The sequence below is a fragment of the Copidosoma floridanum genome, unplaced genomic scaffold (genome assembly GCF_036245765.1).
Source record: "Copidosoma floridanum isolate Cflo_tuat_1 unplaced genomic scaffold, Cflo_Japanese_pri ptg000021l, whole genome shotgun sequence".
NCBI classification, from domain to species: domain Eukaryota; kingdom Metazoa; phylum Arthropoda; class Insecta; order Hymenoptera; family Encyrtidae; genus Copidosoma; species Copidosoma floridanum.
The window spans coordinates 31,633,618-31,652,339 of NW_028321898.1; the positions used below are offsets into that span (position 1 = coordinate 31,633,618).

The 18,722-nt window shown below is 42.8% G+C and overlaps 1 protein-coding gene across 1 annotated transcript in view; it reads left to right on the top strand.

The window, feature by feature from the left end:
• Positions 1-18,722, top strand: part of Kdm3 (Lysine demethylase 3) — a 111,747-nt gene that overhangs the window by 44,760 nt on the left and 48,265 nt on the right. The window contains exon 8 of the mRNA XM_089594868.1: positions 9,772-11,794. Coding sequence (XP_089450994.1) covers positions 9,772-11,794 — 2,023 coding nt within the window. The remainder of the gene's footprint in view (positions 1-9,771; positions 11,795-18,722) is intronic.

The window sequence follows — 18,722 nt, forward strand, 5'->3', positions numbered from 1 at the left end:
AATGATCATAGAAAAAAAAAAAAAACTGATGGTCTACATTTCTGACTTCCCTTACTAATGTGTGGCATGGCGCACTTTTCCGTGTCTAGCACGGAGTTAAAAAAAAAAAAAAGCCGTAATATATCGTTACAAGTTTTTAACGTATTGAGTATCATCTCATTTACATTTCATAATTACAGGCCTGTACGGAAACCCTTGGCCATCACGCAACAGGTAGAAAAGTTACTTCAGGACCAATTTCGCCTTTGTTCAACCCATTTTACGAAAGCACCACTTTGCACATATTAGCGATTTAGTGTAAAACTCATTAGTTTTTCATAAAATTTTTGTTGAACTTGGGTGTGAAGATTATTTGAAATTACAAGGACTCAAGGATGGGTGGAAACTCATTGCAAACATTACAGTACATGTGGCCGAGTGATGGGATGCACCGCGTAGCAAAGACGGGCTCGGATTCATACATATACGCGCGTGTTTGGTCGCGCACCCGTAAATTATATCGTAATCTATATACGCTCCGGTGCTCGGTATGAGTGCGCCATACTCTCCCTCCTCCACCTTTGGCTCTTTTAATGCTCCTCTTGGCAAAGTCACGCGAGCCCCATTGCGTCAGAGCTGCAGCGTAGGTATATATATGTACGCGCCCACACATAAGAACCTATTACTACAATTACTAGTTATACGACGACGGCGTCGGCGGTGGAAGTGACGGCCGTGCCATTAACCCAGAATTCCTCGAGGACGGAGAACTAAAGCTCCTGCCTCCCCAACTCTTCCTCGCCGACCCCATGCTATGTGGTTTTCTTTTGCTCGCAATTTTAATTTTTTTTTTTTTTTCACTTGTTTTTCTCCCGATCTTTTTGCGTCACTATTTACGTGTAAGATTGACAAGGCCAACCTTGCTTCTGGATCTAAAGATGCACAGAGATTACCAATTCGAAGAAGAGTTTGACTCATGCATCGACTCCCTACATAATATTTTAAGTGCTAGCGCAGACAGAAATTCACAAACTACTCACAAATATTGCCAAACGCGTGGAAATTACTAAATTGTAACATCTGGAAGGGCTGATGCTACATATATTAATTTCTGTCTACCGTACCTCGATCTCGTCAGTTGTCAAAACTTGGAAAAACGGGCTTCGAGCATGCGTTTGATGGCAACAAATAAATATGTATTTGAGGAAATCTCAGATAAAATTAGTAAACTAACATCGATTGCATACCAGGTTAAACCTGCATCATCTCGCTGTTGTTACATAAATAAAACTTTGAAAAATCATAAGATAAGAGAAAGCTTCACTGCAACTTGAAAATTTTTAAATAATCGGTTTCACATCGTGTGTCGTTGAAATAGTACGTTATCCGATCGATCGAATTATATACATCTGTACCTATTTATCTATGAGATATTAAATCATCGCACTCCCGTCACTTGAAAATCATAAAAAAATTTTGATCATTATTTCATAATAGTAATAGTTATTCGTCAACCCAAAATTGAACCCTACCAAAGTTGGTATTGCGATACCATGTAATTGTGTTTTCTCATAATACAGTTTGAAGATTTTAATTTGTTGTAAAAAAAATGTGTACAGTGATGTGCGAAATCAGCATTGCAATAAAATATCACCCGAGCAATACTTGTCCGTATACCCAAACAGATAAATATAATATAAATATGTATTAGTTGTAACACAGAGTATCACAACTATTTCAGCCGAGCCACAAGCGGCTCTGCTGCTCGCTTGCTTACTACTTAAACATTTACATTTAGAACGGCAAACGTGAGTAAAGAGAGAGAGAGAGAGAGAGAGGAGAGTAAGGAGAAAAGGACAGGGATGTACAGCGTGGCATAGCTATACGTATATGTGGCGACGCGTCGGGGGCTTGCGGCTGGCATGAATTATTCAAGAGAGCCTAGACAAGAAACTCGCCGCGCGCCTTCGGTATACCCTCTTTACTCGCTATTTCCCCTTCTTCGCTCCGCGCTCTTTCTCTCTCTACTCCTCTTTCTTCTCCTGCAGTTCCCCCCTTTCGCCTACACCATCGTGTGTGTATATTTCTTTGCCGACGCAGCACTCGGCTTCCTTCTTTTTTTTCCCCTCACTTTTCCCAAGGGCCAAAGTTCAGACTTTTAATTATTTTTCAGCAACCTCAACGATTTGCATGACCGAGGGCCAATGCTTGCCAAACGATATGGTTTCGCAAATAATCGTGGCGTGATTTTTATCTGATTTCTGGTGTTACTGCGTACTGTTAATATTCGTAAACGTGATTCCGTTCATTGTTTCTCGCTTGCAAAAATGAGGAGGATAAAGACAACTAATAGTATATCTGCCCACTTGCGTAGGTACATGCAGATAGTCCAACATGAGTTTCAAGAGTAAAATAGAGGGTGATCCTTGAACTGTATTTCGTTTTCTTTTCTTTTAACAAGAAAATTTTGAAGCTTGTCTCACAAAACAGTACCACCTGCACTCGAGAAATATTTTTATTTCTTGGCAAACAAAACAACATGTCAGACAGGAAGAGGAAGAAAAGAGCCGCAAAAAGGAAATAACGGCGGCCCAGCTAGGCAACAATGCATCCATAAGGCCGTTGGATTTCCGATCGGCAGATGTGGAACAAATGCCTTTTCATCGTACCTCGGCACTATTCACGGGAAGAAATTTAAAGTGCATCAAACCGCATCCAAGACGTACTTTTCTTCTTTCTCAATGCTTAATGCACTATTTTCTGGATTGTTGTAACAGAATGTTCTCATACATCCTAACGATAGCTTTCCAAATCGGTACACCTAATTAAGCGTAGATTATTAATTTCATGAAAAATCATTCACTCTGTGGTTTGAACAAAGCATACCTTAATTTTTATCCACCCTTGGAACTAATTTTATTTTGGTAAATTATGAAAAGCTGTTATTTGAATTTATCATACGATCTCTCAAATGACATATTTATAATACGAGTAGCGTTCCAAAGGCATACAAGAATCCAAGTTTCGATGTTTTTTGTGTAATCACACGAAATGGAAAAAGGAGAAAGGAAGTTAGTTTCAGCCTCTCTCGCTCTCCAAACACTTTCTCGATGAAAGTCAAAGAGCCGCATATATATTCATTTTCCTGCACCCACCCAAGTTTCCGTGTATTCACTAAAATTCAGCCGCTATTGGCACTTTGACGCGTATTCTTATGGAATGTTGTCGACAGTCACTTGTTGAACCACTTTGACCCGCAGAATTACGAATGGGGACAGCATCGGAGAAGCTCAGATCGAGTAGTCTATAGACGCCAGACGCAACATAACTAAGTACAGCTAAGATGCTTGCACGGGTATACGTATCTGACTTGTACATGAAAACGTAACGTGGCAAGGAGATAGAAATGGTGGGACATTATATAATGTAAAAGTCAGTGCGTCAATGAGAGTGAAAGGCACATTGAGCAAAGTATATCATGCACGAAGGTATAATTAATATTCTTGTACATGTCTTTGCTCTTTGTCGATTCGTATACCCCGTGGGTGCGTGTAAGCTCCACATAAGGCTTATGTGGGGCAGATAAATGTGGAGCGGCTGTCGCTCCAGATTCAGCGTTCGGCTACGGTGTATAGCTGCATAAGTACCACGAGCATAAGAGCGTATTCGTACACGTTATACTCGCGATGTGTATGACTTTTGACTTTGGAACGGGATACTTATGTACGAGTTGGAGTAAACAAGCAAACGGTACGTGGAAGCGAAAGAAAAGGGAAAATCATCAAACAGCTCCGGGAGTTCGGTCATTTCGTTCTTCCAAATTCAAGAGGCCGGATTACCATGTGTTGGTACACGCCATTCATCTTGTCGAACTATGCGCGCTGTGCTTGTTTGGTAAAACGGGATTCATAAAAACAAATATTTCATTCGCACATAGTTTTTTTTTTATAATTACTCACATCACCAGAGTTGAACGAGAGTCTTTTTTTATTCAGTATAAAAATAATGTCGTTTGAGTATGGATAAAGAATTTCAATGTAAATGTACATTTTCTTGTCTTTCTTGTATTCGGGTTCAACTCATGTCGTCCACTGCACCACCTGTCCCTTTTCTCATCCGATGCTCCGCTACCACATGCTCAACACGAGTGAACCTCAAATTGTTTCTCTGCTTGTCCCTTTTACTTCTAGCGCTGTAATCCTTTTCCCTGCTGACTCTGTAGAGGCTTATACAGCTTTGAATTAGTGCCGTGCACCAGCACCACTAAATCTGCATTTTTTCCTCTCCCCTGGCTTTTTTTTACCATTAAAGCCTTCCTACATCTTTTTTTAATTGATCGACACACTTTTTCAATTCCACAAGATTTACGTTCTCTTCGTCCGTGCCCCTTTCACTATTACGTTATTCGGCGTCGACTGTGACTTATCGTTACTTTTTACAGCATTATTTTCATCTCCTTTGGTTACCGTCCTTCAAGTGGAGAAGTACCACTTACGTTAGTAATAGGGGCATTGTACAACAATTATATTATTTTAATGATTTCTTTAGATAATTCGACCAATTCGAGTTAAAAAATTTTAAAGATACTTTTTTAATTGATTTGTCAAGCAATTACAAATCCGATAGTATACACAAAATTAGGGCTTATCCATTGGTTAATTTTTTTCTGAGAAAAAATTATGAATGCCATGGATGGAAATCTGTTTAGATGAAAATCCATCTCACACGAGCAACGTTTCCCCGCTGCTTGTAAGTACCCCGAAACCAAATTAAAAATTAAATCGAGCAGTACTCAATTTATTTTATGGACCCCATCCTCGTGGCATTAGTACGTCATTGTCAAATCTCCGCTACCGACGACACATACACACACACACGCGCGCGCGCAAGGCACAAAAGTAGAGCCGAAAATACCCAGACACGGAGCGACGCCCGTGTCGTTCATCGCTGCGTAGCATGTATAACTTTGAATTCAAGCCAGGAATAGAAGAGAGGAGGCGAGAGGGAGATACAGAAAGGGGGAGAAGAGTCAAGGAGAAATGTATACCGAGCGAGAGAGAGAGAGAGAGAGAGAGAGAGATAAAAAAGTTTGCAGGAGTGAGGAGAGTAAGCGTCAGTCGGTGCTTCGTCACCGGAAAGTGTAATCGGAGTACACGAAGCTAAAGTACAGTGGAAGCAACTACCGTAAGCCTGACTATGTGTGCGCTGTGGGTATATATGTGCGTTAGGTGTACATACGATACTGCTGCTCTAGATGAAATTTCTGACTGTATATAATACTTATCACTTGAATCGTCGAGCGGTTTTCGACGCGATCACGCTCGAGCGCATCACTTTTTCTATAGTTGCAAACTTTGTTAGCTGCTGACACCATTTACGATGTGTCTTTTTTTTTTTTTTTTTTTTTTTTTTTTTTGTGGAATTTTGTCTTTCAGGTTGATGATGAATAGAAACACATGTGTACACTATTGAAGTTACGTCTCGAGTACCTTGACTTACCCACCCGCGTTTCCTGGCATTTATCCTCAAATCGAGGCTGCCTCGATACTTGGCCAACTTTGTATCATCCATTGAACCTGTAGAGTCAACGAATAGCGAGAAGCAATTGCCCCGACTTGGTCCTGCAATCGCATAAGCGAGGCTTGACTTTTGGAGCAAAGAAGCGGTGAAATTCCAGCTACTGTGCGAACTCTACAGACTAATTTTGGAGCGCCCTGATAGAAAAATCCCTGTTACTTTTGTTTCCGTACAAACTACCGCGTCATGGCTGTTTTATGCTCCTAGAGACCTTAACTCTTGAATAATAAAATAGAATCTCTCTGTCTCTCTCATTCGATTCGGTATTACAAACGTGACTGACTACGAAAAACCGGTTTAGACGGCTTACATATACAGTCATTTCTTTTCTTCTGTCTGTTTCGCCCTTCCTCTCTCTCTCTGTTTATCCGTTTGTACACCTCCATCGACTCTCCGAAATTCGATTGGGTATATATATATATATAGGTACGATCGCCTCCTTTCTCTCCCTCTCTAGAGAGAGAGGAAGAGCCTGTGAGAGTGTATATGCGTGTGTGTGCGAGGCGATAAACCACTTGCCTCGTATATATATATTACATACCCACACATACCTAATCTCTTGCCTGCGGATGTGTATCTCCTTGAGAAGCGAGACAAACAATGCACGACAACGTATCCTTTTCTTTCTTTCTGCTTCGACGTTTTACCTTTTTCTCTCTTTCTCTCTCTCTCTCTCGCCCCCGTTGTCTCTTTTCGCTCTCTTTTAAGCGCTATATCCTTACCCACTGCATGCGCTTTGACAAAAAAAAAAAAAAAACAAACATTGCCTTTCGTGAAGGAGGAAGAGAGTGGGAGTATAGTAACCAGCTCTCTTGGTCTATTTTCTCCTTTGATGCTCCCTTATACCTCCTGCCTCGCAAGCTCTGTGTACATTGTCGTAACAAGCATGTACACTTTGTGGCCGCAGTGCTCGTGTGCGTTGGACCACACAATATGTCCTTGACAATATTTTCATGCATATAAAGGCGCTTTTGTCCCTCGCGAGAGTACTTATGCTCGTTCATTACCAAATACTAAAAATGAAAAAAAAAAAAAAAATTGGGATTTACGAGGTCAAACTAGTTTCTCCTTTCGGTGAGCTTTTTTCAAAAAGCACAGTCATCCACGCGAAGTTTGTCAACTCGAGAGTTGTATCCATCGGGGCAAAAAAAAGTGGGGAGGGGGACAAAGAAAAGTAATGTATTCCAGAATAATACCTACCAGCCGGAGAGCTTGAACAAAAAGATTGTAATACAATTCCCCGCGAGTGATACGAGCGCGTGTATAAATAAGCAAACGAGTGGGCGAGCACGTGGGTGAGAGTGAGTACTTGTATTATATATATATATATAGCACAGGACGGACATGTATATATGTATATATTCATACAAGACAACAACAACTATGGTGATGACTACGACGACGACACAAAGAGTGGATGCTGTTGGCTCTCCTCTCTTGACCCACTCCACCGACGTCGTCGAACTCCTTGATTCTCTCCCCCACCTGTCCTCCCCTGCCGTACATTTTTTCTCCTCCTCTTTCTTTTATTCTCGTTTCGCTTGGAATTTATTTTCTCCTTTTACATTTTCCTCTCCCATCATCCCTACACGCGCTCATTCCATACACCGGTAACTCGAAGCTGAGACGACGACGGTTGGAGCCTCTCTGACATATTCCCTCTCGTTGTGCAATTCGATTCTCGTTGTGCAAGTTTTTTTTTTTTTTTTCATGCGTGCTTGTCGAGCGGACGATAACGAGAGTTTCCGCTGACGTTTCTTTTTTTACTCCCTCTCTAAACTTGCTTTCGGAGAAAATCTATAGTGGATGAGTAAACACAATTATTTTCAAATTTTTTTCAAATAATTTTTCTTTTTTATTGTCTTGAAAAGCGATGGTTTTATTTTGAACAAAATTTCGTTTGGTCGGATCAACACGTAATTGCACGAATGTCCCCAAGGCGGCATGTCGCCTGGCACTGACCCAAGCTCGGATTTCAGCCAACTGGTGTTTTCCCGCGATTCTTTCTCTTTTCTCTCTCTGGAGGTATTTGAACCCTTTATAAACTCGACTCTCCTGTCTCTCTTACCCTTCGTCTCATCTTCCATACCCTCATTCTACAAATAATATAACTGACATGTTTCTACTCTCAATAGTTTCATATAATTTTTTAAGATAAATGCTGGCTGTGGTATTATTTGACCGATTGTAGATTGATAAATGATAAAAAAAATCTAACTTTTCGATCGAGTTGAAATTGAACAAATGTTATTCCCTGCTTCATTAGCTGTTTTATTCGTAATATCTGTTTTCAAATTACTTACCGACACGTTGTTCGTTTGATTTTTTTTGTGCCACCTATGCAAACAAGTATCTTTTGAAACAAATTGTACCGTTAGTTAGTCCAAGTGTCACTTTGAATTTTGATAAAAAAATATACGAGATTTTGAACGGTTGATCGTAGGTATTACGTATAAGTCGATCGCTCGTGGTATGATGAAATTTTATCGGCGAGCAGTTTTTAACAAGTCGTATTTTCAATAAATGAATAATAATGTAATTACACATTTTTTGGCCTTTTTTTCGTACGAGTAGATATACCGTTTGTGTGAAATGTGAATCACGTAATTTTCAAAGTGAAACAAATCGTCCCTTTGTTGATTGTAAATTAGTTGCCACTTGGGAAGAAAAAGGGACAGGCGTGTTCGAGGAAAACGAAATAGAGGGACGTACCGTAGGTCCACTTAACGAGAGAGAAATACGTACGCCGATGAGTGTTCACATGTATATTATATGGTTTCACCATCATAAACTGGCGCGTACATCACAGGTAGTCGAGTAAATGAAAGTGTAAGTTTGAAGATGGCTTCAAAAATAAGAGTGGTACACAAACGAAGGGAAAAGAGTCGAGAGAGCCTGCAGAGGATGGATACAAGGCTGGAGATGGCAGATGAAACTCTGGCGTTTGCGAGTGTGTGTTGTTTGCGTGCTGCCTCCGGGTAATAACAGTAAATTCCTCTTTCTCTCTCTCCCTTGCTCTGTCCCATCGTCACGGCCTCCTCTTCCTTCTCCTTCCCCAGATATCCGAACGCCCCTTTATCACGATCCACATGTACATTTGCCTTCTTCTCCTTCTCCTCGTCTCTCGACGCGCGAGCAAAGCAAGGACAAAAAAAAGAGAGAGGATTAAAGCTATCGTGTATGTGCATATATTTAAAAACATGCATAACCCGACGGAGTAGAAAAAAAAAGGAGGCATAACGTTGGTTGGATAATAAGAGGGATTGTATTCGCGAACACGACAATTCTTCTTCTTCTTCTTTTTGTCTTCCAACTGTGGGCGGAAATTGGTTATATTTTCGATCGAGATCACCATAATTTTACACATTTGAAGAGTGAATTATCTACCACGTGAAAATAGTTTTACAATCTTCTCCGATGCAGGAAATATTTTTTACAAACAAATATATATATATATTTCCCCGTGGAAGTAATTTTCCTTACTGAAGGAAATATGTTGTCTCACAGCTAAATTCCATTACATGTACTATTACAGTCGGAAAAAAATCCTACAACACACTTTTGGACAGTTTATTCAATTTTTTTTTACCAAGACTGAAAGTACGATCTGCTATCCTATACTTTGCGAAGCTGTTTTTTTTTTTTTTCATTTGGGAAAAACGTGGATGGGCTGCAGCAAGTTGACCAACGCTATCTTGTTTTTCTCAGTGAGATGAATTTAATTTCAAGCGAGCGAATTACCTTTGTGTACGCGTATTCTCAATTTCAGCAGCGGTAACTCTGATCTTTGATATTCCTGGATCCCCCACAATAACCTTTCTTGCGATCCATTCTTAAATATAAATTTTAAATGCAACAATCCTCCAACAATTATATCACACGCACAAGCGTATCACAACGGAATTTGTATTAAAACATCAGACATTATAGATAACCCAGTGAAAAATCAGACGGAATAGAACAAGCTTTCAAACGGCTGTAGATTATGACTGTGCGCCTACCGTAAAGTTTAAAACCTCCAAATACTTGCTCGAAACAAATGTATTTAAGTTTTATTGTATAGGACACTTTTTAATTAAGAATAATAATAATAATCTTTGAGTACTCTCGGTACTATGCCTAATGTGTAGACACGACTGGCTGTACTGTCGTTCCTGTGTAACCCAATGTTATACGTATATCTAAGGAAAAAATTTGCGTGTTCTTGTGTTGCAGAAAGGATAAGCATCCGAAACAGCCGCAAGCGACGCACGAGCGAGGGTTCGACGTGCGACAAGAGCGAGCCCGCGGAGCCGGTGCTCCCGCAGTCGCCGCAAGAGGACCGCGAGAACAAGGGCCCTCAGTTGGGCAAGCCGAGCAACAACAACCGTACCCCCCGCACCGCCGTCCTCGAGGAGGCGAATTTGTCACCGGCGAGCCCCATCGCGGCGACTAAGCTCCGCCAACGGCGCGTACCCGGTCTCAAGCCGACTAGCAGCACCCACCGCCCGGTAGCCGCCGACCACCAGCGCCCGGTGCGCAGAAAGACCCGCCTGCAGCAGGAGGCCAAACTCGTTGATGAGAGGCCACCCTCCAGGAGGGAGCGACAATCACTGCTCAGGCCCGCCAAGGAGCCCAACACCCAAGACAAAGCCCAGCAGCAGAAAAAGCTAAAAGAACAGGAGGAAGAAGAAGAAGAGGAGGAGGAGGAGGAGGAGGAGGAGGAACCCGTGAGGGAGGACAGCAAGTCAAGGCAGGACTCGCTGATCAAGCGGCTGAGGTCGAGTCTCCTGGCCGACAAGCGCCGAGCCGAGCGCAAGCCCAAGGAAGCCGGGGACGACCAGCCGAAGCTCGAGCCCAAAGAGGACGGCGACGAGGGCGCCAAAGACCAGAGTCCTGAATCCGCACTTTTGCTCGGTGAGAGTGAGCTCTGCAAGGACGAGGAAAAGCAGAGCTGCTCGGGGGTCGTGAAGCTCGAGGAAGTAGCCAGGGTGGATGGCAAGGACACGGCCAGCGATGCCCTGCCCAATGGCCAGCAGCGCCCAAAGTCCGAAGAAGATTGTCTCGGCGAGGGACCAACGGAAGCCCCGACGGTGCGAGGAGCATTTCTGTCCAATGGTGACGGCAATGGCTGCGGCGACACCGCCTCCCCGCAACTGTTGAAAGTCGAGGTCAAGGAGGAGGAGGAGGAGGAGGGAGGAGGGGAGAAAAAGAGGCCGGCCAGCCGGAGCTCATTAGAAACGGAAAAGGTCCGTCCGAGTGTGGACGGTAGACCGAGCGCCCTGAGCACCGGCGACCGCGGCCTGCTCCTCGAGCAGGAGCAGGAGCGAAGTCGCCACAACGAGAGTCCCGTCATCCTCGTCGAGCGGCTCAACCACAACAATCCCCGCCCGGTGTTGCCCCAATCCTCCCAGCACCATCACCAGCGTTATCAGCAGCCAGCCCCGCCCCAGGTTGGAGCTGCCACCACCGTCGCTGGCTATCGTCCCTCCCAAGCTCTGTTGCACCGCTACCAGGTCGAGCACCAGCTCCACTATCCGCACGGTAGCCCCCACTTACTGGAAGCCCAGCAGCATCACCACCAACAATCGGGGCGAAGCGGCGGGAGCGATGAGGTCGGCATGGAGGTCGTGGAGCCCCGCGAGGCCGGAAGAGCCAGCGGTTGCTCCACACCGGGTGTCCACGCGACGAGTGGGGTTCCGGTGTCTCAAGCCGGTGGAGGTAGTTGCAGCAGCAGCAGCAGCAGTAGTAGTAGCAGCAGCAGCAGCAGCAGCAGTAGCAGCAGCAGCAGCAGTAGTAACGGCAACGGCGGCATCAGGCCCACCAGTTACGGTGACAGTGGGAGCGACAGCGGGGTCGGCTCGTTGAGGGGCGCGAGCTCCGGGGACGAGCGCAGTGGTAGCCGAAGCTCGGCTTTGAGCGCCGAGGAGGTCAGCGCGACGCCCAATTCCCAAGTGCCGAGTGGTGGCAAGCCCACGGCTACCCCGGCCCACGTCTGGCACGTGCAGAGCGTCCAGCACACCTCGTTACTCATGGCTCACCCATCGCAGGCGCCCGTCGCCGTGCCACCTGGGCCACCGGCCTCGGCGGCAGCGGTCGCGGCGGCGGCTTACCAGAGCGGAGCTAGCCCCGGGCCGCCGCATCATCACCCGGGACTGGCCCAAGAGATGCTGTGGAGGCAATCGAGGTACCACATACCCCTGCCGCCCGTCATGAACGAGGTTCTCGCCGAAAGGGACAGGCACGAGAGGATACTCAGGTAAGTGTCGACTCATTCTGGTTTTCCTTCTTTTTTACTCTACCTCGTCGCCATACTAGCCTCGTAACCTATTTATGTTTACTATACGTGCTTACCATCCACAATATTATTGTTTTTTTTTTTTTTTTTTCTTTATGTACGATTACAATTTATATTGATCCATCTTAGGCGAAAAAATATGAATCAAAGGGTATTATTGATGTGCAAACGTATAGATTCTTTAAACCTTTAAATTCGAAAAAGCAAGCGTAGGGAGAATATAAATTGCAGATAGAATAATACGTATCATTTTATTACGCAACTTGGTTGCCCATGGCAGTAAATAACTTTTTTTTTTTTTAAATAACAGTCGCGTGTGTCATCATCAACACATCAGTCACATCTCGAAATCTTAATGATTGACTTTAAGATAAACTGCATAGACCCTAGATGTAGTACACCCAAGGTCGAAAGATTAAACATTAAGATTATTATGAAATCTAAAAAATTTGTGTACCGAGTGATTTTACGTTAAAAATTGTCTCAGAATGAGTTCGTGATATAACACATTTAACTGTGGGATACCAATTAAATTTTGAATATTAGCTGGGCACCTGCATATTTGCAGTATAAAAAATTTTATAGTAATTTATACCATCCACAAAATTTGTAGCAACATCTACACTAAGTTCAGATAGATCGAGAAATCCAACAACTGATATCACAGTTGAGATTAAGAAAAGCAAACGGATGTGAAATGGTACGAAGCTTGAATTGCCGTCATTATGCACTTGATTAATTACGTACCGTATAGATTACTCAACTGTATCAAGACGGCAACTAATTATGCAACTTGAAACATTTGAATCAATAAAAATGTAAACACGTTTTTTCTCGAATATCAATATGTTATTAGCTCAAGTATGTGTCACCCATTTTTTTTTTTTTTTGTTGCTTTCATCATTGATTATATTTTTGACGAGGAAAAGAATCTCACTCGAAAACAGTGTGTTTTTTGCTCAACTCACACATTTTGCAAAAGCGATAAATAAGAATGAAAAATCATTCTCGTTTTCGATAAAAGCATCAACATATCGGAGTATGTCTTTGGGAGGGGGGGGGAAGTGGGCGCGCCAGTCTGGCATAAATAATAAAACGGGATTACGCAAGGCCGAGAGAAGGGTCACTTTTTGTTGTTTAATACGCCAACAGTCGAGCGCCGATTTATACGTCCGAAGGTCACTCCTGTAACGAATAACACCTCTCTTGATGTACCCGACCATGCGACGTAATACGGTAATCTAATGCCTACGTCTTTCTTCTCTAGAAATCGGCTTAATAACTCGGGAGCGAAGAAACAAAAGAAAAGAAAAAAAAATCAACGTATCCATAGATACCTGTATGATGATCTCCGTAGTCCGTGTTTCCACATTACTATACCACGAAACAATGGCGTGATGGATTCAAATGGCTTGTTCTTTTCCTCCTCCGTTACACAGGTGGGAAGGCTTTCTTTTCACGTATTGTACAGATATTCGCAGTGCCCCTTTTCTGCGCCTATTGCTATGTTCCGGAAATAATGTATGGGCGAATATAATGGATCATTGAAAGCAGTCTGTGTTTCGGAGAATCGCCAATGATTGAAAAGTATTATTTATTACATACATTTACGCATGAGTTAAGTAGACATACAGGAAGTGGTGGTGGTTCCCCTTTTACAACGTCACCGATTTATTCTCAAAAAAATCTTGCCTAGTACAAAAGATTCCCTCGAGTGTACTCGTATTCTACTCACGCAATATTTAGCTTTGATTCCTCATACAACAAGTATAACTTGAACTGTTTACTTACCTCGATGCCAGAGTTTTTTTTAAATCAAATATTTCCAGAATTCTTTTTCAATTCATTTGTTAATTTTTACTATTATTTAAATTAAATTACGAATGTGAGGTTGTAGGAAGACTAAAAGATTTGGCTTCAATGAATAGTACAGCAAAACTGCAATGAACTAAAAAACAAAAAAACAAAAATCTTACATGATTCGTCTTTGCACTTTTTCTTCGCCGGTTCGTCCATTCGTTTGTATTGTTCTGCATCATTGGTGCACAAAGCACGTCTTCCTTTTGCTGTTCTGTACATGTGTCTACATTAACATTCATACGTGTTTCTATGTTCACGCCAGGTCGTGCACACATTTGTACATGGAATACAGAGAGAGAGAGACGGTGGGGCGAATGCAAGCTCAAGTGGGAAAAAAAAGAATCGAGGTGTATAGGTAAGCAGCGTTTTTTTTTTTTTTTTTACTCTGTCGTGAGTCACTTTTCGGGTAAATAGGAGTGGAGAGCACGAAAATACCCCAGGCAAGACCTAATGGCAAGTCAACCTTCTTTTTTTTGTTTCTTCTTCTTATCTTTTTTTTATTATTTAAATCATCAACGCTGCAAAAAATAGATATGATACGAGTTCATTTATAAATAAACATACATCGACCGAGCGAATGGTATAGGTATGGTTGTTTTTCTCACAGCAGTGAAACTTTGTTTACATCATGTGCCGTTTAGTTTTTAGTTCATACATCGTCAAATATTTGCCATCTCTAATAGATTCAGCGAAACATCCACGAGTTGCATTCACGCAATTTCAGCTCATCCAATCGATATCTATATTCACTGCAAATCGATAAATATGATCCACTGATTCAGTTTAAGCAATCACATTTTTGTGGTCTCCAATGGTCGTGCGACTCGCATTACTTTCCATCTACTTTTATTCCACTGGTGCATCATCAAGTACTTAGTGATTAAGCATGAAAAAATATGACTTATACTTAAAAGGTGCTCGAAAGTTGTAGGCAGGCATGGTATAACAATACAACTGGCATTGTTTGTGTTTGCCGATTGAACGCAATCGAGGGAGCAGTTTCGTCTCGATGACCCGTACTTGTCCCCCCCCCCCCCCCACCGTATTACCTTTGTCAAAGGGTTCGTAAACCACGTGCCACGAGGGATAAACTCTTCTAGAAAACTACGCCCAACAATGACATGTTATACGACTAGCAGGTACGCCCGTAAATTAGATGCCAAACTATTTCTCAAGCAGTGCGCTCGGCTCCTGCGCTAATTTTTATTGGTATAACTGTTGTTGGGTTAAAGAGACAAAATAAAGTGTAAAAACAGAAATATTCCACGAAACCGAGTGAAACGTTTGACTCAGAAAGTTCTTCAATCTCATTTTCTGGCACTAGCGTCCTAAAGCTGCTTTTCAAAACAAATTTTCCAAGACAGCGCTTTCTCACTAAAAAATTTCAAACGGTGATAGTGGTACTTTCCTCGATATCTCGATGTATGAGTGATGCCAAATATCGCCCATCGAGCTACCTTTTAGAGGTATTCTGATATATGGTATGTATCCACAGTGCAGGGGGTAAATCAATTGTTTGTACTTGTTTTTAAAACTTACCGAGAAATTTACACCAAATTTATTCTCTCCATAACCTGGATGTGATCGACTCTTCCCAAGATATTCTCCTTGTTTGTTTTTATCTGATAAAGCAACACACGTAACTCTTCTATCTATAAAATGTTATTGAGCATACAGGTCTTCAAACAGTTGACGTTTCTCACGCCAATACTATTTTGGTAGCAAATAAGAATTCATTGGTGATAAAAAAAATATGTAAAAGAAATTCATTTGTATTGAGGATACATTTTCTCGTTGCCCAAGTAATGACACTATTATGCAAAAATTAATGAGTATGAGTATTAGTAGGACAAAGCAGAAAGAAAAACTGAAATAAAAAATTTTAACGAACATTGTTCAATCGAATAAATTAAAGTGCGACGAAAAATTTCAGACTGTAATATTTCATAGAACAGTTTCCAGAGGTAATTTATAAAAATTGCGATTCACCCTAAAAAGACGATGCTCGCCTGTGATATTTTCTTTCAAGCCAATAACAACGTACACGTCCGCCTTTTCGACTATATCTTTCAATTCTTTTCACCACCACATCTCCAGTTAGCTTTTTCTTGCTTCTTCACCGGATGACCCAATCCGAAATTTCGCGGGAGATCACACGAGTTCCCAAAGTTTCCTCCGATTCCAGCGAAAACCAATAAACAATGATTGGCAAGCGCACGTCTCGATAATGCGGCACGCCAAACGTGACCAAAGGTTCAATAGCCAAAATTTTGCAAATACCTCACGCGGCTCGGTGCATCAGTGGCATGTATACATACACATGTATACACGTAGCAAGTACTCATGTAACTATAGTCCCCTCGTTGGCCGACCCCTCGTTATTATCTTCCGAGCTCTCGGGAGGGCAAACTGGCTCCCCTGCCCCTCTATCTTGGCGCTCTCTCTCTCTCGCCCCTTTTTCGCATTTATTCTCTCTCTTGACCAGCTCCACGGACTCGTCATACCGGTTTGCTCGGGGGGCCGCAGAAGAAGGAAGGGGCCAGGAGAGCGCAAAAGAAGCAGATGAAGATAAATAGAACCGAAAGCGCGAACGCAAAGCGTGCACATATACGTATATATAGTACGTGTGCAGCACTTGTGTCTTCTTTCTTTCTTTCTTTCTTCCTTCCTTTCTCTCCTTCTTTATTCACGACCTTGTGCCCGAATGCCGACTCGGAGCCGCGTCTCGTTCCTTCGTCGTTTTACTCGCCGTCGCGCGGGCGAACCCCTTTCTTTTTTCCGTCAACCAGCCCTCCTCTGTTCCTTTCATCATTGTCCCCCCCCCCCAACGATTTCGAGCTCGTGATTTCACTCGCGTGACTGGGGCACTTTACGCATTTCTGTGGGGGATGATCGATCTGACCCGGAAAATATGAGCCAGATCACATGCGCCATGCGAAACAAGTGTCTTCTTGCCTAATAAAAAATCACATCGTGTTTCGTCACGGGCATATTATGGTGATTATAATAGTGATGTTTCTCCATGGTGTGCCCTTTAAATCCTTACGTGGTGCCAAGAGAAGCCAAACTCGCGATGGTTCAAACGAGATTGAGGACCCCCGAGTGTCCAATGTTTACGTATTTTGTAGGTGGATATGCTTTTCATTTCGGATAAAAAAAGCTGCCTCGCGTTAGGAAACGAATAATAATACAAAACAGTGGGTGTTATTGTCCGATTTCGTATCGACATCATCTTACGTTTCCATCGCGTGCACGAGTAGAAACACGAAATCATAATGCTAATGCAAAAGTACGAAAGTATGAACAATAATCTTGAAAAATTATACGAGCCAGCGGACGAAGGGGGCATTGCGCGCCTCATCGACACAGGTGTTTAACCCATTACAAAAGAACAGTACAACTTACTCGATAAATAAATATGTGTACACGTGTAAAAGCACAGATGGGCCCACAGGGGCGAAAAAAAAAAAAAAAAAAAAAAAAAAAAAATTATAAAGGTTTTTTGCGAGCAAACGCCAGGTGGTGTTGGTACCTATATACTTTTACATAATACGCGTTTTTTGCAGTAGATACGAGAGGGGGGGGGGGCAGTACACCATACAGCTACTCAACCGCTGACTGCCCCATTGTGCTTATTTACGTAAGGCTTCTTCTCTTTATTTTTCTCTTTCACTTAATTAGCAAGTATGCACGTGAACTATCATCATCGTTGTTGTTAAGTACAGTTTATTGCATCTTATACATTTACACATAATTATGAATAAAAAAAAAAAAATAGCTCGTTTTAATGTACAAAAGGTGGGTGGTTGTTTTTTTTTGTTTTGTTTTATACATATGCTTGTACAGCGTTTGGCCTCAGTCGGAGAAATCGTACTCTCAGGCGCTTTTCACCGTAACGGGGAGTATAATTTTACGCAAGCAACGCTTACGATCACGAGGAGCGTATATTCCCAACGTATCGAGACACATGTGCAGTTTGCAACCAGCTCAGCATCAGCAACGATCGGACGCTCACCCGTGTGCTTGGTGCAAAAAAAAAAAAAAAAAAAAAAAAAAAACGCACTTTTTGACACTCACCGGGAGAGTTGCGCGTGTAAAATGTAGGTCCGCTTTATATCGTGGTAAGCGTCATGTACTGTGTCTACAACGATCCAAGCAGTAATCATGCCCCGACGCTGACGCCTGCTTCGATCTATTTACCCACATGATACCGCGCACACACACACCGTACGTATAAATACACCGTAGGTGTGTAAGGCAGAGTGTACTCCTCGGCGAGGAGGATGCCCCTCTTGCTCGGAAGACCTGATCGAGAGCCAAGTGTGCATATACGTATCTATAGGTGGATGTGGGGCTGTGGTAAAAGGAAAAAGGAGGTACGTGCCGCGGGGGGAGCCCGTCGTCGTCGTGAGCAAGAACTCGTCGAACCGGTTTCTCTCGCTCGCCTCCGACGCGCCTATTTTGTCGAGGCTCTCTCTCTCTCTCTCTCGACCCAACTCGTCTGCGGCAACTATACCGATACCCATGCCTCGCCATGCACATTATAACACATGTATATATATATACACATATACGTACGGGCTGCGTGGTTCGTTCGATGGCTTGCGGAAGGAGACGCGAATTATGGCTCTGCGTAAGAAAGAGAGCTTCGGCAGCTCCTTTCTCGTGTTCTCTCGAGGTTTTTTTTTTTTTTTTTTTTTTCTTCTTTTTTTTCTTTTCCTTTCGTCTTCTCCTTGACTTCCTTGGCGATGGGAGCCATACGTTTGTCCGGGGACTCGGATAGGAATCGCTCGTCCGTTACATTATAACTACAGGTGTGTTGTTGTCGCTGCTCTTGTTATTTTCATCTTGTGTACGTGTTGGACTTGTCCTTGTTCATGTCGGCGCATTAAATGGCGAAAATAGGCGTAAAATCATAGGTATCCGTACGATTCGATTTCTTGGCTGATTCTTTCTTAACGATCCTTTATTTCGACTCACACCAACCGAGCGACACGTGCACTCGAGGTTTTCCAGTACTTGGTTGTGA